At 42.7% G+C, this 23,544-nt stretch overlaps 1 protein-coding gene across 2 annotated transcripts; it reads right to left on the reverse strand.

Annotated features, from left to right (window-relative positions):
- Window positions 1–1,824: 1,824 nt before the first annotated feature.
- CASP14 (caspase 14) lies at window positions 1,825–8,356 on the reverse strand. 2 transcript variants are annotated; one of them, XM_080799288.1, is made up of 7 exons: window positions 8,208–8,356; window positions 6,308–6,379; window positions 5,373–5,522; window positions 5,050–5,275; window positions 4,774–4,890; window positions 4,457–4,605; window positions 1,825–4,009 (listed from the first exon to the last, which is right to left on the reverse strand). In XM_080799288.1, the coding sequence occupies exons 2-7, from the start codon at window positions 6,332–6,334 to the stop codon at window positions 3,905–3,907; spliced, it is 774 nt and encodes a 257-aa protein (XP_080655414.1). In that variant the 5' UTR covers window positions 6,335–6,379; window positions 8,208–8,356; the 3' UTR covers window positions 1,825–3,904. The 2 variants fall into 2 exon arrangements, with proteins under 2 accessions (XP_080655414.1, XP_080655415.1); XM_080799289.1 differs by having other exon boundaries at window positions 4,502–4,605; window positions 8,208–8,355.
- Between the last annotated feature and the right edge of the window lie 15,188 nt (window positions 8,357–23,544).

Consider the following 23,544-nt stretch of genomic DNA (forward strand, 5'->3'; position numbering starts at 1 on the left):
AAGACTGTTTTCCTTATTCAAAGGGTAGTGGGAAACAACTGAAAGATTTTAAGAGGTTGCATGGCAGGTCAGATTTTCATTTTTGGGGGGCATGGAGCCCAATGTGGGGCTTGAACTCACAACCCTGAGATCAAGACTTGAGCTCAGATCAAGAGTCAGATGCTTCACTAACTGAGCCATCCAAGCTTTCCAGGGCAGGTTTTCATTTTAAAAAATGACCATCCCTGCTATTCTTGGAGAATGGTCTAGAAAACAGGTGGTAGACAGATGTGTGTTTTCCGGGAGGCTATCAAAGAATAAGCTGCTGGTACCTCACTTTCATGGGCTCCTCCAAGGCCTTGGGAGAGACCTGACAATGCACTTATATGGCTGTACTAATTCTGGGTTGGAAATTTTGTATTTTCCTTGAGGAGAAACTCCTCCTGCAGCAATTGTACAGGTCCCACAAAACCTGGATGTGCCCTTGATACTCAGTAATAAAATTCCAGGATACCCTTTCAAATCCTTACTAAATACTTTGGGGAAATACTTAATGAGGGGTCTTAAAGAATTAAGTCATTGTTTTCAGTGCTGTCACTTGTATCAGGTATAGTTCTGGTGATGAGCAGCTCTGGCTGATTTCAACAAAATGGGAATTTGTTGCATGGACATTAGGGCAGGGGCTGGCACACTTCTGAAAAGGTCCAGGTAGTAAATCTTGTCATCTTTGCAGGCCATATATTGTCTATTGTAACTACTTAAGCTTGCCATTGTTGGGTAAAAGGAGCCATCGACAATGTGTAAAGGAATGAGCATCAGTGTGTGCCAATAAAGCTTTGTTTACAAAAATGGGTTGCTGACTGGATTTGGCAAGGGAGGTATAGTTTGCTGATCCCTGTTTTTATTTGGAGACTCTAGAATCATTGGGTGTTTGGACCACAGGTTTTCACATGGGTGGGTGTATAGCACTCAGTATATGCATCATCCTAGATCTACTTGGCCCTGTGTACTCAACCCTGCCTCAGTCAGTTGTTCTGCCATTCCCATGGATAAAGCCTTCACTGCTGCCCTATCACTGCAGAATGTTATTACTGCTATTACTGCTACTACTGTAGAATGAGGAGCTTGGGTTTGCTACTTAAGAACTTGGTGACTGGGGGCGCCTCGGTGGTTCAGTGGGTTGGGCCTCTGCCTTCAGCTCAGGTCATAATTACAGGGTCCTGGGATTGAGCCCTGCATTGGATTCTCTGCTCAGCAGGGAGCCTGCCTCCCTCCCTCCCTCTGCCTGCCTCTCTGCCTTGTTGTGATCTCTGTCTGTCAAATAAATAAATAAAATCTTTAAAAAAAAGAACTTGGTGACTCTATACAAGTCCCTCCCCAATGGTGTGCTTATGTTTCCTGGAGTGCTAAGAGAAGAAATACTTTGAGGCAGCACCCAAGTTCAGTGGGAAAGGTATGATTGATTAGTCATGTCTGCCATGGGCACCCAGATGAGAAAGACGTGATACACTAGCTAAATATTTGTGAACCTGTAACTAGGTGATCTCCAAGGTCCCTTATGGTTCTAAAAAGCTATAGTTCAGTGTCTGGAAACTTCTTCAGGAACATTCTGGAGATAACACAATCGTGAAAAACATAACCATTTGGAATGGAAGTGTGGTCTCTAACTATAAATTTCATACACACCTGCATTTTTGAGAAAGATGAGATGAGGCTCCTGATTCTCTATTCATGATAGACTTGTCTGGGAGGCAGTGGGCCATTGGGAAAAAGGAACTAAATCTATAATGTCTTTCACATTAGCCTCATGTTTTAAGCATAGAGCAGGTTCCAACACATACTTTTAAAGTTTGACATCTGTTTATTGAACATTCATTATGTTGATCCAAGATTTGTTCCTGCTGTCAATCCTGTAATCATCAGTGTCTCATCCTGGGTGAGAGTGCAGAATCAACTAGAAAGAATACATTTGCGTGGGAAGTAGTGAGAGAAGGGGCACCCCAGCTCAGGGAAGTGGTGGTAAGCAAAGCCTCAGAGGCAGAAATGAGTCAGAAGACATTAGTGTTATTGGAGAAGTGAATTCATGATGGAGGAGGTAGGAGATGAGTTTAGCTGATTGCTGGTACGGGGGGAAGTTGTAAGGAAGTGCAAAATCAGGATGTGGAGTTTGGTCTTGATATCTAAGTAATGGGACACTGATGTGTACTCTTGAGTGTTCTATGGAGGTCAGGAATTGTAGATGGAGGGCAGAGGAGAGGTGAAGTGGGCAGGCAGAGAGGCAAAGAAGGAAGATGATGCAAAGATGCAGACATAGAGGATGGAACTTGAGCCTGAAGAATGACATGTAAGGGAAGGGAAGACAGATGTGAGAACTGTTTTAAAGTCAGACTGTGCTAAAACTTGTGCTTGTTGGCATTTGAAAGGAGACAAGAAGAGGGGAGTCATAGATAACTGCAGAATTCGGAACCTGTGGTCTGAGGGTGGGGTGCCAGTTAAAACTTGGAGGAGGAACTGGAGAGAAAGGACTCATCTTTAACCATGAATTTTCAGTGATGGCAGATATGCCTGCATTTTATTTCAGTGGGGAAGGTCAAGGCTAGAGATGAGGAGACACGAGTCGTAGACTTGGAAGGTAATGCATCTAGTTCAAATTCCAGGCCAGTGCCAGAATCTCATGCAAGTAGTCTTGACTGCTGGGTATCGAGGACTTGTGGGTCTTCCAAAAAGCTCCTACTGCGAAGTAGGGAGAACCTTTATTAGGAAGTTCCTCTAACTAGAAAAGTTTTATGATGTTTCAAGACTTAGCAGGCCATGGCAAGGGTGCTGGGCTGTAAACCAGACCTTGACCCTCCCACTGACTTACTGTGTGTCATTTAAAAAAAGGATTTATTATTTATTTATGAGAGAGAGAGAGAGAGAGAGAGAAGGCAGAAGGAGAGAATCCTCAAGCAGACTCCGCATTGAGTGCAGAGCCAGACAAAGAGCTTGATCTCATGACGCATGAGATCATAACCTGAGCCAAAGCCAAGAGCCAAATGCTTAACCAACTGAGCCACCCAGATGCCCTGCTGTGTGGCATTTGACAAGCCTTTTAAGCTCTCTGGGTCTCTACCACAGCATCTGAAAAATAACAGGGTGACACTAAGGATTTTCCATAGCTCCAACATGCCCTGATTCAGAGTGGTTAAAAGTTGAAGATTTGAGAAGAAATAAATGGATGGATTTTCTTGGGAAGAAGGCAGAGCCCAGGGCCTTGGGGAGAGTTAGTAGAGTGAGGCTCAGAAAAAGATGAAACAGCTCCATTAGCCAGAGAGAGCCTATGAGCTGAAAGGAGAATGAGTCAAGGTACCAGCTTGCCAAGGAAGAGGAGTGTTGGAAAGAATGATTCTTGCCTTACTAATTTTCCAGGGGCTGGGAGGGAATCTCTGGGAGATGACAATGGATATGGTTCTCAGGAGGAGGTGTTATAGCTCAAAGTGAGGTTCAGGATCCAGTGGAAGTTTGATTGGGGTGGGAAGTGGTGAGTGGGCATTGGTTTATCAGTGGAAAATCTTGAGGTTTAAAATTGCAGTTACACTTGCATAGGTATAATTAATGGGAGAAAGAAAAGTGTTTCAGTCAAAGATAGGAACAGAAACTCAGTTAAGTGAATATACTCTAAGGTTGTATTAATAGAGGTAAAAATTCCACCCTGAGGGAAGTGAATGTTAATGTTACTGCTGTGCCTTGTGCTGTGTTTCGGCTCGCTTGCTTTAAGAAGGACAGGGACAGATAGAGGATCTGTATGAGGGTTGTGATGAAAGAAAGGCTGGATGCCATTTGGCCTTGGGAAGAGAAGATTTTAGGGGAGTGGTGGGAGCTGCCTCTAAACATCCATGGGGGCAGAGAGAGCACTTGAAAGACAGCCCCCGTGTCCTTTCTACTTTTATTGCAGATAGAGCCGTTTCCGAAGGGTGCTTTGGATTTCGGGATTCACTTTCCTTGGTTTTCCTTCCTGAACCAGCTCTGCTTCTGCCATCCGCCGGGTCACCTGCAGCAAGAGATGTGGTCAGATTGGGGCTGGGTCCCTAGGGGAGCTGGTGTGGTGGGCTTATAAGGAGAAGGTTGGGGAACAAGGGAGGTGGGTCTCCATGTCCTAAAATGGGAGACTTTATTGCCTCATCCTATGCCATAATCTTTATCAAATCATTGGTTGGACATTCTTGTTATGTTTTTTCTAATCCACCATAAAAGCATATAATCATTAGAAGGAAAAAAAGTTTGCTCAACCCATGATTAAACCTATGGGTTTTGTTTATAGAAATTTATCTGTATTTCATCTAAATTATCTCAAATACTCTGATGTTTAGAATTTCCTGCTTTGGAAACTCACCGCTAGGAGGTGGGTATCTTAGTTTCTGTGTTGGGACCTAGGTTGGATTTGGGGCTGGGGGGCAGGAGAGGGGAAAAACACAGGTTTGGAAGAGGCTCAACCTACCTGCTTGATCTGGGTGAGGGTTCCAGGTACCTTGTCCCAGCTCACCTCTGTCAGAAGCTCCAGGATGGGTCCTTTCCTCTCTGTGAACACATCAACCAGGGTCTGGATGAAGCAGGAGCCCTCTTTGTCATGTCTGTATGAGATGTACCCTAAGGAATTCAGAGAAGAGGGCTCAGGAGAGCTCCAATGGGAGTGAGAAGATTGGCAAGAGGCTGTGGAAGAGAGTGTGTCCTGGAGGAGCCCAGGGGTCAAGGGTTAGGAGTGGTGTGCAAGGAGGAGGAGCAGGAGGTCACCCTCTGTCAGCTGGGAGCTCATACCCTCCACGGTTGAGTAGACGTGGAGGATGTCTGTGTATGTCGGGATGGTCTCGGGACTGTCCTTTGTGATCATTACAATATCACTTCCACTTACTGTTTCACCAGGGTCTCTTTGTTCTGAAATGTCAAGAAGAGGAAAAGGCAAAGTCAGAGAAAAAGATGGGGATGGGAGGTCACCATGAGACAGACTGGCACATCAAGGCTTAACTGGGGTTCTGAATCGAGGGATAGGTTGGATTAGGAATACAAATGCCACGTTCTTGGCTTTGTCCCCACCTCCTCGACAGGCCTGCACGATGTACACCTTAGGCTTGGCTCTCAGGGCCCGGCAGTTCTTGTTGTTCAGAACCTCGAAAAGGTTTTCCAGTTCCACCATTTGTCCATCCTCCCCCTTGAGTTGACCTTCTAACCCATGTGCCATGAGCACCACAAAAGCACAGCTGACGGGGTCATCCCGAGCATCCATGGCCTGCTGAAAACTGTCCAGCTCTTCCTGGAATTGCTGGAGTGAGAGGAATGACCAGACTTAGGGGTGGCCCCAGAACTCACCAACTGGTCCAGCCCTCTCCCTCATTGGCCCGGGACTGGCAGCACAATACCTGGGCAGTAGGGTCTCTCTTCATGGTGCTCTCAAATCCCAGCTGCTGGAACATGCGTTCCAGAGCATCCAGGTCTGCCTCTGAACCTTCCCGGGCTTTGGTGACGCACAGTGTCAGGGCTAAGCGGGCGCCTGACATGTCATATACCTCCTGGGCCAAGAGTTGACAAAAATCATCAGAGGGATGAGGAAGTCAAGGAGAGGCAGAGGATGTGGTCCAAAGAGGTGCGGGGTTTGGGTGGCTGGGTAAAATACAGGATGCCCAGTTACATTCAAATTTCAAATAAAAATAAGTCTTTTTTTGGTATGAGTATATCCCAAATATAGCATGGGATATATTTACACTATAAGATTACTTGTTGTCAATGTGAAATGAAAATTTGAGTGGGCATCCTTTATTTTTATTTGCCAAATCTGGTCACTTAACCTGGGATCTGGCTCTGTGTGAACTTGGGCAAGTCACTGTTCCCATCTGAGTCTCAGTTTTCAAACATAGACAATGAGTGTATTTATGGGGGATTGTGAAAGTCCCTTCCAGCTACCACACTGGTGGCTTTGGCTCTCTCTCTGTCCTTCCCAAGAGTGTTATGAGCATCACTCCCTCTTATAAAGAGGTCTCAGAATTTCTGAGGCCAATACTGAGATCCCACCTTGTTCTGTCTGAGGAAGAAGAATATTGGGACCAAAATTTCTTTTCTTATCTTCACTATCAACCATAGTGATAAGAATTTGTGGAGACAGATACACCAGGACCCCCCGCCCCAACTTGGTTTCCGTCTCTGTTTTTGTCTCCATCTGAATGACCACAGAGCACCTTCTAGCTCTGAACCCACATCATGATTTTCACCCTCTCCATTATCTCTGAAACATTAAGCTCCTCACCTTCTCTCTATCCAGGTGCTCCCACCCCTCTCCCCCAAACCGCACCCAGCCCACCTCCTCCAAAGGCCGAGGATTGCTCATGTTTCCTCTGATTCTCAGTCCGGTTCTCAGCACTCTTGGCTGATCCTGGGGGGTCAAGAGAAGATAGTTTGAAGGTCTCCAAGGGAAGGCAGAGGGGCTCAGGGAACAGACTAGTTTGTCTATCCAGATTTTTGTGACTAAATAGAAACCTAGTGGTGGGAACTTGGTTCATGGTCAGACCTGGTTAAGAGATGACCGTCCATGAAACGTGGCTTCTCTAGTGTGACACTCCAGTGGTGTCTTCCATCCTTGGATGCTCCCAGCACTCTTGATAGGCCCACCCTAAAAATCCCATCCCCCTGGATTTTTTCCTATCCTTTCCTCAGGACACTTACCAGCTTGTGATAGACTGGAATTCCACCCCCCTCAAAGGACCTGGACTGATGAAGGGGAAAACAGCCCCATGTACTCCCCTATACTGCTCAGGAGCTGACTGGCTGGGGAGACATCAACAGGGAGGTGCTCTGGGATTGGGCTTAAAAAGACTATGTCATCAAAGTGGGGAACACTGTTTTGGAACTGTCCCAGTGTGTCTCTAATCCAAATAGATCAATACACCTCCCTCCCTCTGCCTTGAGCCTGACCATCTGTCTGCGTTCTTCGTTCTCATTTCTGAGTTCAGTTTTACTCTCTGGGTGAACAAAATGACTTTTGTCATATTATTGGTGTTCTCTCATCTCCTTGCCTTTTTGTATACTTTCCCTTCAGTCTGGAATGTGTCTCTACTAGACAAGACCCTTCTCTGTGAATTTGGATGGCATCAGGTCTGCTATGCCTTCCCCCTGCCATCTACTCGTCCATCCTTCTATCTATCTAACCATCCATCCATCCATCCATCCATGCACCCACCCATATATCTATCTGTCTATCTATCTATCCAGCAAATATTTTCTGGGTGCCTATTATTTGACAGCCACTGGGAATAGACTGTGTAAGCCAGACATGCTTCCTCCCCTCATGTAGCTCTAGTCTATGACAGAAATGAATATTAAATCTCTCTTGTTCTCAGGGTGTCTAGGTGGACACCCTCAGTGTGTGACTCTCAGTGGAGTGTGTGACTCTCAGTGGAGTGTGTGACTCTCGATCTTGGGGTTGAAATTTCAAGCCCCATTTTGGATGTAGAGATTACTTAAAAATAAAATCTTTGAAAAAACTCTTTTATTCTCTCTTACACACGCGCGCACACACACACACACACACACACACACTCACACACACTGGAGCCAGTGTAGTAAGGAAAGAGGACTCAAACACTGTGAGAAAGTAAGTGAAAGGGGCATTGTTTTTGGAGCCAAATAAATCAGAATCCAGTCTTGCCCCTGCCCCTTCCTATCTGTGTAAACTTGTGTATCTTATTCTCCTCTCCAACTCAGTTTTCCCATCTGATAAGGACCTTAAAGGAACACTAGATGCCTTACAGCAATGGCACAACAAAGGAGGTTTTATGATCCCTGTTAACCCACTGGAAGTTGCCTCTCCATTCTCCAGACTGTCAGAGCCTTGCATGTTTATACTTGTGTGACAGTAGTGCTTTTGGTTCTTATTCTAGTGGCTGAACTGGAAGCTCAGTTTTTAGGGCTGAAAGCCTAATTTCTTTATCTCTGTTTCCATCAGGGTCACCAGGGTGGGAATGGGCACCGAGGTGGTAGCTGAGGAAATTTGTCGAGTGAGCAAATAATAAACAAATGAACAAATAAAGAAAGGGTGGGTAGATGGATGAATGGATGGATAGAACTGTCTTTAGTTCTGCCAAAACTGGCCAGAGCATCCAATCATGCAGGAGAGAATAAGAGAGAGAGAGGAAAGAAGAAAAGAGGAGAAGAGAGGAGAGGAGAGGAGAGGAGAGAGGACTAGTACCTGACAAATCACTTACTGACTCTAGAGATGGCTGCTCCTTAAAGCCAGTCCAAGTCTTGCCACTCTGCTAGCTGCCAACAGCGCTAGGCACCGAGGAGGGGTCAAGTCCACCTGCTGACTTTGGAGATGGGGCTGACAGCGTTTCTGCTGAGAGACCTGTGTATAAATTGGGCAGCACAGCCATCTGGCCCTTTATTGCAAGCGAGTTTTCTGTCACTCAAGAAACCTCATGGTGGGAGGGACACACCCTTGGCACAGACTTGATGAGGAGATAGAACCAAACGCCCATGAAATGAGTCATGGCAAAGCTTAACCAACACTCCCCTGGCTAAGGAGGCTGAGGCGGAGCATTCAAATCAGCTGGGGCTTTTATGCCAGCCCACCCACAAAGCAACACTTGGGTCCAGCTCATCTGGCTACCATCAATCCATCATTTCTATCATTATGCCCTCTTCCATCCGTTCTACATGCAACTGGGCAGATAATACCAACTTCACTTGTTTATTACTTCATCAAGTGTCCAACAGTCCCAAGAGCTCAGCATTGTAGCTCCCACTTTGTAGACGAGGGAACTGAGACTCATAGAAGTGAAATGACTGCCCTAGGTCACCCAACTAATGACTGGCACAATTAGTATTCAGCAAGAGTGGGTCTGGTCCATCTGCATGATCAAATGCAACTGCTATCTTCTCTTCCTCATGACCTTCCTCCTAGATTCTCTTTCAGCCTTAATTTCAGTTCACTTTATTTTATGTGTTGCTAGCAGATTTAAAGAGGTATAATTCACATAACTGTACAATTCGCCCATTGAAAGTGTATAATCCAATGGCTTTTTACTATATTCAATGCTGTGCAATCATCACCACTGCCTGTTTTAGAACATTTTCATCACCTCAAAAAGAACCCCGTACCCTTTAGTTATTGCCTCCAATCTTTCCCCACAGACCTCAGCAACCACTGATCTGTTTTCTGTCTTTGTAGATCTTCTTGTTCTGGACATTCCACATGAGTGGGATATGTGTTTTTTTTTTTTTTTTTTGTATTTTGTTTCTTTCACTTAACATTTCTTTAAGTTTTATACATGTTATAACATGTGTTAGTACATCACTTCTTTTTTATGGCTGAATAACATTCCATTCTATGAATATACCTCATTTTGTTTATCTGTTCATCAATTAATGGGTATTTGGGTTGCTTTCACCTTTTGGCCAGTATTAGTGATTTTGCTATAAGCATTAGTATGTATATAAGTCTTAGTGTGGCTGTATGTTTTTATTTCTCTTGGGTTTATATCTAGGAGTGGAATATTCAAACAATACTGAAATGTATTCAGCAAAACCAGAACATTCAATTAAATGCTGCAGCCATCATGGAAAACATATGGTTGTTCCTCAAAAAAGTAAATGTAGAATTATCGTTTGATACAGCAATTCCAGTTCTGTGTATATACACAAAATAATTGGAAACAGGATTTCAAACAGATATTTGTACACCAGTGTTCAACAGCAACATTTTTTGCAACAGCCAAAAAAAGGAAACAACTCAAATGTTCGCCAGTGGATGAATGGATAGACAAAATGTGTGCATCCATGCAATGGGGTCTTGCTTAGCCTTAAAAAGGAAGGACATTCTGACACAGGCTACAACATGGGTGAAACTTGAGGACATTATTCTAAGTGGAATAAGCCAGACCAAAAAGAAGGACAAATACTGTCTGATTCCACTTATTTTTAAAAGAGATTTTATTTATTTATTAGACAGAGAGAGAGAGAGAGAGAGAGAGAGAGAGAGAAAGCATAAGAAGGGGAGTGGCAGGCAGAGGGAGAGGGAGAAGCAGGCTCCTTGCTGAGCAGGGAGCCTGGTTCAGGGCTCTATCCCAGGATGCTGGGATCATGACCTGAGGCAAAGGCAGACGCTTAGCCAACTGAGCCACCCAGGTGCCCCTTTGTGATTCCACTTACATGAAATTCCTAGAGTAGCAAATTCACAGCTGGAGAAAGTAGAATGGTGGGCACCAGGTGCCAGGGGACTGGGAGTAGAGAGTTAGTGTTAACAGGGACAGAGTTTCAGTTTTGCCAGATGAAAAAATTCTGGAGATGGATGGTGGTGACAACTGTACAACTATGTGACTATACTTAATGCCACTAAACTGCACACTTAAAAATGGTTAAAATGGTAAGTTTTATGTTATGTGTATCTTACCACAATAACAAAAATAAAAAATAAACCTGAAACATTCTCATGCTCCTGTTTGTTCCTTTTGTTTCAAGATAATGCAGCACCAGATTAGATTTTTCTCCAAATCCCCGTGTCTGCCTTGATTTATATATTTACAGCTGTTTGTTATATACATGTTGGCTCATTTCACCAAATTGTTCTGTTACTTGCTTTGTTCACTTAATTATATGTCTGGGTCATCTTTCCATGTCACTCCACTCATTTTTGGTTTTCTTTTAAAAATTTTTTTCATTAAGGGGCACCTGGGGGGCTCAGTGAGGTAAGCATCTGCCTTTGGCTTAGGTCTTGATCTTGGAGTCCTGGGATGGAGTGCCATGCCAGGCTCCCTGCTCAGTGGGGAATCTGCTTCTCCCTCTCCTTCTGGCTCTTCCCCTGCTTAGGTGCTTTCTCTCTCTGTCAAATAAATAAATGAAATTTTTATTATTAACATATAATGTATCATTTGTTTCAGGGTACAGGTCTGTGATTTATCAGTCTTACACAATGCCCAGTGCTTACCACAACACATACCTTCCCCAATGTCCATCAAATAATTACAATCTTTGAAATTTTTTTTCTTTGAAGAATAACTTATATGCAGAAAAGAGCACAAATAAAAAATGTGCATGCAACTCGATGAATTTTCACACATTGAACACACGAGGACCTTGTAACCAGGACCCAATCAAGGAAAAGAATGTGAACATCTCCCCACTCTGGATTTCCTGTCCTGCTTCCTCTCTTGTAACTACCCTGCTCATGCCTTCCCCAAACATTATTTTGATATTGAACACTATAGATTAACTTCTTCTGCTTTTGGGACTTTATATAAATGGAATCACATGATATGTTCTCTTTTGGATCTGGCTTCTTTTCAGTGACAAAGAGAAAATCCTGAAAGAAGCTTGGGACAAGAGGTCTGTAACATACAATGGTAGAAATATTAGATTGGCAGCAAACATATCCACAGAGACCTGGCAGGCCAGAAAGGACTGGCATGATATATTCAGAGCAGTAAATGAGAAAAATATGCAACCAAGAATGTTATATCCAGCTAGGCTGTCATTGAAAATAGAAGGAGAGATAAAAAGCTTCTTGGACAAACAAAAACTAAAGAATTTGCAAACATCAAACCAGCCCTACAGGGAATACTGAAAGGGGTCCTCTAAGTAGAGAGAGCCTAAAAGTAACAGACCAAAAAGGAACAAAGACAATATACAGTAACAGTCACCTTACAGGCAATACAATGGCACTAAATTCATATCCTTCAATAGTTACCCTGAATGTAAATGGGCTAAGTGCCCCAATCAAAATACACAGGGCATCAGAATGGATTAAAAAGCAAGACCCATCAATATGCTGTCTGCAAGAAACTCATTTTAGACCCAAAGACACCTCCAGATTTAAAGTGAGGGGATGGAAAACAATTCACCATGCTAATAGACATCAAAGAAAGCTGGGATGGCAATTCTTATATCATATAAATTAAATTTTAAGCCAAAGATTATAATAAGAGATGAGGAAGGACACTATATCATACTTAAAAGGCTTATCCAACAAGAAGATCTAACAATTTTAAATATCTATGCCCCTAACATGGGAGTAACCAATTATATAAACCAATTAATAACAAAATCATAGAAACACATAGACAATAATACAATAATAGTAGGGGACTTTAAATGCCCTCACTGAAATGGACAGATCATCTAAGCAAAAGATCAACAAGGAAATAAAGGCTTTAAATTCATCTGGCTTTACATTCATTGTTGCCAGATGGATCTGTTTCTCTGTGTGTCCAGGGTCATGTGTGGCTTTGTTTGGTGCATTTGAAGGGGTCGTGTACTGTTCTGTTGAAGAATTCCTATGACCTTTATCTGTTGTGATGGTTCTTACTTCCCATCCGTGTGTCTAACAACTAGTCAGTTGTGTAAAAACAAGACAAAGCCATTTGTACTTTTCACTTTTCAACTAGTTGTTTTGTCCTTGTATGCATAAAAAATCTAAGACAAACCAGAAAAATTGGCTTGATGTATACATCATGCTTTTAGCTCATTTGCTAAAGAATGATTGCTTTCATTTAAGAATTTCAAGCAACAGTTACCTGCATGTCTAAAAATAAACTGTTGGCAAAAATAAAAAAAAATTCATCTGGCTTTATTCGCTCCAACATTATGTTTGTGAAATTCAATCTTTTTTGCATGTGGCTGGAGATCCTCAATCTTATTGCTTTATAAGAGTATTTTTCTTTCTTCATTATTCTCTCCTCACAAGAAGCCATTTTAGACATTTTTCCTAATTGTCCCTCCATGAACTTGAATACCACAGATATACTGTTTATCTATGTGTCTATCACATATATACCTATTTCTATCTATATCTCTATATTGTATTTATATCTGTATATTTTTTATTTCCCCCAAGTCAATTTTGCTCCTATGGGGGTAAAATAGTGCTCTCACTGAGGATGCATATTTTATAGGATTCTGCTTATTTATCCAATTTGTTATTAATGGACATTTGGGTAGTTTCTGTTTTTTTCTTTAAGATTATGAGCCATGTTGCTATGTACATCTAGTATATGCCTTTTAATAAACATATGTACACATTTCTCTTGGGTATACACTTATAAGTGAAAGTGCTGGATAATAGAGAATATATATGTATAACTTCAGTAGTCATTGCCAGATCATTTCCTAAAGGGTTGTACCACTTTTCACCCACCCATTCGCAGTCCCCAAGGGTTCCAAATCCAAGCCAACACTTGGTATTTTCTTTTTTCTTTTTCTTCATTTTAGCCACTCCAGTGCATATGTTGCATCATTGGTTTTATAAATTGCACAATATCCCACAGAATAGATGGGCAGTAATTTTTTAAGTAATTTCCTGGATGATTGGACATTCTAGTGTTTCTAGTTTTTTTTTTCCTTTTTGCCAAGGCAAATAATCTTGCTATTTGATATGAACAACCTCTCCAGGCATAAGATTGAGCTTTTTCTGGAGGAGAAGTTCCTACAGGTGGAATTACTGGTTTAAAGGGCATAAAGCATCAAAAATCTTGCTAAATTTTGGTGGCTAGTTTGCCTTCTCAAAAGGCTTTTAACAATTTGCTTTCCATCTCAGACAATATACGAGAGTGTGCCCATATCCCTGCATCATAAACAATATAAGATATTCCTATAAGCTTCAGTTTCCTCTTACAAGAAATGAAGACCTACTTTCTAGGACTGCTGAGAGATTCAGAGATAGCCTGTATGTAAAACACTCAGCAATATTCCTTCTTGGCATATAGGAGGATGCTACAATTTATTCTTTTCTATCATCCCCTCTTCCTCTTCCTGGTTCTCATCCTCCTTCACTTAATTTATTCAACAACTATTTATTGGGTATTGTATCTGATCCCAGGCCAATTTTGGAAATAAAACTCAGTAGTCTTTGTCTTTGTGAAGATTACAATCTTATCTTCATTGTCACAATAGCATCCACAGATCTTGCAAAATCCCTCATCCCTAGCCCAGTCATAAATATTAATTGCAGAATATGTCCCAATCATGAGCTTTCTGTGCAAGGGTAGGGCTTGGGGGCTTTGTAAATCATGTAGGGAAGCATCCCCTCCCATGTTTCTTCACAATGACCCAGGTAAGGTTTGGCTATTCCAAAAGGGAATAGGACAACACACCTGGGAATACATGGAATCATCTGTGGAGGTGACCTGGGAGTCATGCCATCACCTTGTTCTGTGATGGTGTAAAAAGCACACATTGTTCATTGGAAGAGAAATGAAGGGAAAGACCTAATCAAACAGGACCCAACATCCCATCCTCATCTCAGACCAAACATTTTAGTTGAGCTCTACTTCTGCCACCTTTTGGCTTCTTGAAATCTCATTCTTCATAGAGTCTGGTGAGATAAGAAGACGGGGGGATCTTAGGGGAAAGAATTGAGAATGTGGGTGTTTGCAATGATGTGCTGGAAAATGTTTAATAACTGGGTTGTTCTAAACAAACAAGTAAGCAAGCAAGCAAAGAAACAACACAAAGCAAAAAAAAAAAAAAGTCCTGATTTTCAGTGCTTGTTAATTTACATCATGTAAATATTCCCATGGTGGCTGATTTCAAGTTATCAACATAGCATCACTGAATATGGAGCTGGGAAGAGCTGGTTTCAGCCCACCACTGAGTGTCTTAGAGAGACTCCATAAGAGGGCCCAGTTCCCTGAATTTCCATTGCCCGATGAATGGATAAAGAAGTTGTGGTATAAGATGTAGTGAAAAGAAGGGCCATCTGTACCCCAATGTTTATAACAGCAATGGCCATGGTCACCAAACTGTGGAAAGAACCAAGATGCCCTTCAACGGACAAATGGATAAGGAAGATGTGGTCCATATACACTGTGGAGTATTATGCCTCCATCAGAAAGGATGAATACCCAACTTTTGTATCAACATGGACAGGACTGGAAGAGATTATGCTGAGTGAAATAAGTCAAGCAGAGAGAGTCAATTATCATATGGTTTCACTTATTTGTGGAACATAACAAATAACATGGAGGACATGGGGAGATGGAGAGGAGAAGGGAGTTGAGGGAAATTGGAAGGGGAGGTGAACCATGAGAGACTATGGACTCTGAAAAACAACCTGAGGGTTTTGGAGGGGCGGGGGGTAGGAGGCTGGGGGAACCAGGTGGTGGGTATTAGGGAGGGCACGTATTGCATGGAGCACTGGGTGTGGTGCAAAAACAATGAATACTGTTACGCTGAAAATAAAAAAAAATAAAAAAAAAAGAAGTTGTGGTATACATATACAAAGGAAACTTGCCATTTGGAATAATGTGGATGGAGCTAGAGTGTATTATGCTAAGCAAAATAAGTCAACCAGAGAAAGACAAATACCCTATCATTTCACTCATACGTGATTTTAAGAAACAAAACAGACGAGCATAGGAGAAGGAGAAAAAAGGGAGAGAGGAAAGCAAGCCAAAAGACACTCTTAATGATAGAGAATAAACTGAGGCTTCCTGGAGGGAAGGTGGGTAGGGGTTGGGTTAAATAGGTGATGGGCATTAGGGAGGGCACATGTAATGAACACTGAGTGTTATATGTAAGTGACGAATCACTAAATTCTACTCCTGAAACCAGTATTCCACTATGTATTAACTGACCAGAATTTATTCATTTTTATTTTTATTTTTTGATGCAGTGTTCCAAGATTCATTGTTTATGTACACACCCAGTACTCCATGCAATACTGCCCTCCTTAATACCCACTACCAGGCTTACCCATCCCCCCACTCTCCTCCCCCTAAAACCCTCAGCTTGTTTCTCGGAGTCCACAGTCTCTCATGGTTCATCTCCCCCTCCAATTTCCTCCAGTTCACTTTTCCTTTCCTTCTCCTAATGTCCTCTGTGTTATTCCTTATGCTCCACGAGTAAGTAAAACCATATGATCATTGACTTTCTCTGCTTGAGTTATTTCACTCAGCATAATCTCCTTCAGTCCCATCCATGTTGATGCAAAAGTTGGGTATTCATCCTTTCTGATGACTGAGTAATATTCCATTGTATATATAGACCACATCTTCATTATCCATTCATCTGTTGAAGGGCATCTTGCCTCTTTCCACAGTTTGGTAATTGTGGCCATTGCTGCTATGAACATTGGGGTACAGATGGCCCTTTTTTCACTACATCTGTGTCTTTGGGGTGAATTCCCAGTAGTGCAATTGTTGGGTTATAGGGTAGCCCTATTTTTAATTTTTTTGAAGAATCATCACTGTTCTCCAAAGTGGCTGCACCAACGTGGAGTCCCACCAACAGTGTAAGAGGGTTCCCCTTTCTCCTCATCCTCTCCAGCACTTGTTTCCTGCCTTGTTAATCTTTGCCATTCTAGTTGGTGTAAGGTGGTATCTCAATGTAGCTTTGATTTTAATTTCCCTGATGGCTAATGATGATGAACATTTTCTCATGTAAACTGACTAGGATTTAAATAAAAATTTGAAGGAAGAAAAAACAAAGGAGGATCCAACTCATATGGCCAAGATTGAAAAGCATATGTCCTGAGGCACCCCTTTCATAGAAGCAGGTGGATCCAGTCCTAGGGGGTGGGACCGTGTCACTTAGAGTTAGGTAGGTGCATAAGAAGGAAGAGATGGATAGACTAATGCTCTGGGATGTCCAGTTGTCTCCTGAAATGAGGAATGGCAGACATAGTTCCTCATCAATTCCTCAGCAGTACACCAACGACAAGACTTAAGAAGGTCCTGGTTTCTCTGATAAAGTATACATATTTACACAGTATCAGTGTGCAAAAGAAGGATGTGTCACTATGGGCCTTAGTAACTCTGAGTTATTTAATCAACTAGTTAAATTAATTATATTAATCAGCGTTATCCAACAATTAGTTATCCAGAGGAAAACAACCTGGTGTAAAGACTCTGTGAAGGGATGCATGCCTAAAGGTTATAGGCTTGCAGGTTGGCTTCCCAGAGGAGCTGGCATTTCATCCAATACCTGAAGAATGAATAAGTGCTTTCTAAGGTGGACGTATGGGAGAAGCAGCCCAGGCAGAGGGAACCTAGCATGGGAAATAGCGGAGGTAAAGGAGACGACTTGGTGGCTTCAAGGTACCATGCTTTCTCCCATGTCACTGGAGAATCAAGTGTAAAGCATGGTGGTGGTGAAACATGAGTCCAGGTAGTAAGTCCAGGAAGGGATGGGGTAATGAATGGGTTTGAATACAATCTAGGGAATCTGGATTTTGTTGGGTTGGGGGGAGACTGATCATCCTTGTTCGACCAGAACTTATGGGTTTTCTGGGATGTGGGGATTTCAGTACTAAAAAAACCTGCAAAATGAGTTGGTCCCCTATCCGATAGGGAGCCACTGAGGAATTCTCAGCTGGGGAGTGATAACCACTTCTTTTGGTTGTTAAAAGATCAATTGATTGTCTTCAATTGATAAATTGGTAAATTGGTTGTCTTCAATTGGTAAAATGAAGTTTCTGTAGGAGGCCATCTCTGAATCCTTCCTGGACCAGGTCAGATCCCAATTTCCATGGCTCCATCCACTTCTCCTGGGCATTTATATTGCTCTTATAATGATGCCAATTTGATGTCTGTCCTCCCCAGGAGACAAGCTGGCTAATGAGAGAGTGAGGCACCCAAGTAGCTTTTACTCAGCATCCAGCATCTCTCATGGAAATGTTCAATAAATGTCTGTGAATTGAGAGAGAGTGCCCAGCATTGTCAGAATTGCCCATCATGCTCCATAGTCCTACAGGCATAAACTGGGAATAATACCACCTCCCTCATCTAGGCTGTAGTATGAAAACATCTAATATAAGACTTGGGGTGAGGGGCCCAAGAGTAGGTGTTCAAGAAATCTTTGTGGAGTGTGAATCAGAATGGTAAGGAGGAAAGGGTGAGTCACTGTGGACTGGTGTAACGTTAGTTAATTAATCACTTAATTAAATCGATGAATTTTATTTATATTTACTAATTTAATAGTGCTCTAATTTTATTATTTGATGATGTTTTATTTTATGATGGTGAGCTGTCAGCATGGAGTTCTCATGGGGGATTTAGAGTGCCTGTAGACAGAGTTTAGGGTGATGAAAGGTGTGATGGTGGTACATCAGGCTGTGGGAGCCCTGAGGAGACCCCTGACCTGGCTCAGCACAGGGGTTGGGGCTGAGCTGTCCCTACACTGCATTCCCATTCCAATTGGGTGTCAGGCAAATCACAGCCTTTCTTAGTTGGAATTGCCTCATTTGTTAATACCTACTTGGAGATCTGTTCCGAGGAAGAAATAAAACAACTTCCGGAAAGTGACCAGATGTCACCTGGCCATTGGGCAGACACTGGGTTCAAACCTGTTTTTGGAGCACTGGATACACAGCTTCAGGGGTTACATACTAGGGCAACAATTCTCCATGGCTGCATCCTGCAATTACTTGGGAAGCTCTTATAATATAGATGCCTTCATCCTCTTCCGGAAGCTTCTGATTTAACTGATCAAGGTGGGGTCTTGATATTGGGCTTTTTTTTTTTTTTTGAAAGAGAGAGAGAGCATGTATGCACACACATTTGCACATTCTCCCGTGGGGATGGGGGCACAGAGGGAGGAGAGAGAGAATCTTAAGCCGGGCATGGAGCCAGACATGGGGTTCGATTTTCCCATCCTGAGATCATGACCTAAGTCAAAATCAAGAGTCAGACACTTAACCTACTGAGCCACGCAGGCACCCTTTGACATCAATATTTTTGAAAAGGACCCCAGGTGAATTAAAAGTGTTACAAGGTTGAAAACCATTGGTTTTGTGGGAAGGGACAGATAATAACTGAACAAATTAATAAACAAGATAATTTGGATGGTGACCCATGTTTAAAATGGAAGTAGACCAGATAGAGTGACCAAGAAGGACTACTCATGGGGCAGAATGGTCAGGGAGGATCTTGGAGGAGAGGACACTTGAGCCAGTCCTGGGAGCTGGATGTGCTTCATTCACATGGCCCCTTCCTCTTTCCTTTACACTCCTGCTTCTCCAGCGTGGCTACACATTGGTGTCACTGAGCAGGTGTTAAAAATACAAATGTCTGGTCCCCATTCCTAGAGAGCTGATTTAGTGGGGCTCAGGACACATATATCATAATATTTATCATTGTAACCATTTTATTTTTATTTTTAAAATCTTTTTTTTTGGGGTGTCTGGGTGGCTCCATTGGTAAAGGGTCCAAATCTTGATCTCGGCTCAGGTCTTTTCTTGGGGTCCTGAGTTCAAGTCCGTGTTGAGGTTGAGCTCCATGCTGGGAGGGGATCCCACTTAAAAAAAAAATCTATCTTTTTTTTTTGCAGCAGGGTTATAGGTTATTAATTTCTTTTTAAAAATATTTTATTTATTTATTTTATATATATACATATATATATATATATGCATATATATTTTATATATAGAGAGAGGGTGGGGGAAGAGAGAGAGAGAGAACAAGCATGGGAACGGCAAGTAGAGGGAGAAGCAGGTTCCCGGAAGAGCAAGGACTCTGATGCAGGACTTGATCCCAGGATCCTGGGATCATGACCTGAGCTGAAGGCAGATGCTTAACCAACTGAGCCACCCAGGCATCCTTTGGTTATTAATTTCTTAAATTTTTTATTGTAATCATTTAAAAATATAAAAACATAATTCAGTAGTGTTGAGTACATTTGCAATGTTATGCGACCATCACTTCTTTTTTTTTTTTAATTTATTTATTTGACAGACAGAGATCACAAGTAGGCAGAGAGGCAGACAGAGAGAGAGGAGGAAGCAGGCTCCCTGCTGAGCAGAGAGCCCGATGTGGGGCTCGATCCCAGGACCCTGGGATCATGACCCGAGCCGAAGGCAGAGGCTTTAACCCACTGAGCCACCCAGGTGCCCTGTGACCATCACTTCTAATTCTAGAACATTTTCATCACCTCAAATTGAAACCCCCCGCCCATTAAGCAGTTCATTCTCCCTTTCTCCCAGCTTTTGCAACTGTTACTCTGAATTAATTCTATCTCTGTAAATCTGTCTATTCTTATTCACAATGGCCAGAAGGTGGAGTAACCCAAATGTCCATCAATGGATGATTGCATAAACAAGGTATGATATATCCTTATAACAGGATATTATTCAGACACAGAAAAGAATGAAGATCTATATTTGCTATGGGATGGATAGACTTTGAAAGCATTATCGTCAAGTGAAAAGAACCAGACACAAGAGGGCCCACAGTGTATGGTGCCACAGGATTTTTAAAAGCCCCAGATAACCATGATGTGCAGCGAAGCTTGCAAAGCACTGACTTATACCATATTGAATTTCAGTCAATCAAAGATGGATGTTCAGGCCTAGGTTGAGGATTCACAATCACAGTGAACAATGACATCCCAAACTCGAAATGGACTTATTTCTCAGGTGGATGTGGGTGAGGTGCCCAGTCCCCATCCTGCTCAGTTTCTTGGACTGTTTTGCAAAAAGTGAGGGGAGATCCTTCACTGGACATGCACATGCTTCCTGGGCATCATTTTCCTGTGAGTTCACAGGCATAAAGGCAACTGCCTCTACACACAGCCAGAGAATGGCCATGCACCCAAAGAGCGCTCAACCCTGGGTACATGCATGAATCCATTTTGTAGTAATAGAGACTTTTCCTTACTTGGTGCCTTTATTCTTGGTCCTCCACCCCCATGTTTTTTATTTTTTATTTTAATTAATTAATTAATAGCACAAGCAGGGGGGAAGGGCAGAGGGAGAGAGAGGGAGAGAGAGCATCTCAAACAGACTCCTTGCTGAGTTCACTGGGGGCTCATTCGCACCATCCCAAGATCATGACCTGAGCTGAAACCAAGAGTTGGATACTTAATCAATGGAACCAGCCAGGCACCGCCTTTTATTTTATTTTTGTTTTTATTTTGTTTTTGTTTTTGTTTAAATTCCAGTTAGTTAGCATACAATGTAATATTAGTTTCAGGTTTATAATATAGTGATTCACCACTTCCATACAACACCCAGGGCTCATTACTTCAAGTGCCCTCCGTAATGCTCATCACCCAATTTCCCCATCCCCCACCCCCCCTCCTCTAGGAACATTTATTCTCAGGTAGCTCATGGTTCCATTTGAACCTCAAGTCCTGACCTCTGGGTCCCCCTTTGCCTGTGTCAGGGCTGTAGCAGTGAGATCTCCTGGTGTTGAAAGAAGGTGGTGTTGCTCAAAGACTTGGCAACTTCTTGTCACCACAGCTTCCCTTGAGGGGTAAACAACCCCAGGGCGCCTGACAAGATGAGATTGGCATCTCATCAAGCAGGATTTTGTTGGCCACAGTCTGGGAAGACGCCCATGTGATCCAGACACTCCTTTCCCCCCTGAACGTATCAAAGTTCTGTGAGTCACTGAGCATGAAATACAATGGGGAGCAAATGTGTGTGGCTGTCATTTTTCAGGCACCCACTCAGAGCATTTGCAGAATGGGAACTCCGATCCTGACAACTTTGAAGTTGCACGTGGAAAACGGAGGCTTAAAAAAGTTAAGTAAGTTGGACTCAGAAGGCAGCTCTCTCAGAATTCTGAGGCCTCTTATTTTCCTTCCTCCATGTTTCACAGGTCAGATGAATGAAAAAGAAATCATAGAAGGGCTTGACGACTACTCCAAGTCCTGCCTGAGAAGGTCATGAAAGCTTAGCAGGATAAATGAGCTAGCCCAAACTGCTCAGGGTGACTTGAAGCAGGTCTGGTAACAAAAACAGTTCTCTCTCTGACCTCGATTGAGTGAGCCCACTGTGCATGGCCAAATTCCTGGTCTGGTCCACCCTGTGGGTGTCTACATGTCTCAGCTGCTCCCAACCCTGCCAATTTGATGTAGATGCAGGTGTGTGTGTGTGGGGGGGTGCAGGTAGTGGGGATGAAAATAAGTGGGCAATCTTCACTTTATAGCAAGCAGATAATTGAGCAGGAGTAACAAAAGCATAATGGTAAAAGGTATAGGCTTCAGAATCAGACCGCCTGGGTTAGATGCCTGACATAGTGACAAATAATATAACCTCTTGGATGCTCAGTTTCCATGTCTGTAAAGAAGAGACAGTAATATTCATTTTGCTTGAATGTTGTAAGGAGTTAATATATTCAAAGCACTTAAAAAAGTGTCTGTTATTTAGAAAATGCCCTATTTTACTTCCCGAATACCTCTTGGATTCACCTCTTTCTCTCCAATAACACTTCCTAGTTGACATGGCCAATATCCATGACCTGAACAGTGGCTGCAGATTCCTAACTGATCTCCACTAGCTGGTATGAGACCTGGACAAGCCCCCGACACACCCTGGGACACCTGCCTCTTCACTGTACATGAAGAGATTGGCTCCGGTCAACCAGTTGGTGGTTTGGAAGCTGCATGAGGTGTGCACTGTATGTCTTTTTCATAATGAGGGTGGAGCAAAGGAAAGGGGGAAGCGGGTGACCACAAATTGATACTATCGATGGGCTGAGCCAAGCCTGCTGGGAAGAGGCATGGTTCACACCACTGTGAGATGCAATGACTTAATAGCAATTAATGATGTCTATAAGTTGTGCTATATGAGGCACGAGATGCAGATAAAAGAATAATTATAACATATTACTGGCATGAACAAGCAGAATTTGCAATTGTGGTTGCTCTTGCCGTGGAGAGCACAAACATGTTTTTGTGTTCAGAAATGAGTGAGGAAAGAGCAGGGAAGGAATAAGTGAGAGAGAATCCTGGCAAGTGTGTTGAAATCCACTGTTGAAAGAGGGATTAAAATAGGATTGCCTGCAAAGAGCCATTGCTCACAGAGCTGAGGTCCTGATATGGTCAGCTACACATCAATTTATAAGAGATCTTGAATCCCAAGGAGGAATCTATGGGCAAGATATCAAGACCTTCTGGGGGCCTTTCTATCCTAAGTGGAAAATGTCTGCGTGAAATAAGATCTTCCAAATGCTGGCCTTGTGAAGGTCTTCTGATTGTGGACAAGACTTGGAGCCATTCCAGCTGTGGGAAGACTTAATGGTGTTACACAGAAAGTGTAAATTTTTTTTTCTCACACTGAGGATGGGGCATTTTTAGGTAGGACATCCTTATTTCCCTCCCCCTACCCTTCCTTCTCTCCTTGCTGCCACGTTTATTAGCAGCCTACTATGTCTCAGGCATGGTGAATAAAATGGAGAAAATTTAGATATCATGCCATTCTGGACATTACATCTACTCAATGGAGACAGTCATTAGCAGTTGTCTCCCACTCTACCAATGCAGAGCACTCCTATGAAACCTTTCTTGAACCCAAATGGCATAAAATGAAGAAACAGTTACTATTAATTTGTATGGAAAAATTTTCGAACATTCTTAGGACCCCCCAAAATAACCTCTCTTAGGCTTTTCTGATACTTTAGGGCACGGCTTGCTAATGCATGCACAAAAAAATTGAGATAAGGCACAGATGCCCACAAACACGGTTCAGCGCTCTGGTGGCTTGATGTAGAGATGCTGAGAGCAGTCCCCAGGGAAGGAGCTTGGTGCAGACGCTCGTACCACTTGGGGTGTGCGCTGCTTCTGTAACTGCTCCCTGCAAAACAAATGCTGAATGTTTTTTTCATTTTTCAC

The sequence above is a fragment of the Martes martes genome (genome assembly GCF_963455335.1).
Source record: "Martes martes genome assembly, chromosome: 1".
In the NCBI taxonomy this organism is placed as follows: domain Eukaryota; kingdom Metazoa; phylum Chordata; class Mammalia; order Carnivora; family Mustelidae; genus Martes; species Martes martes.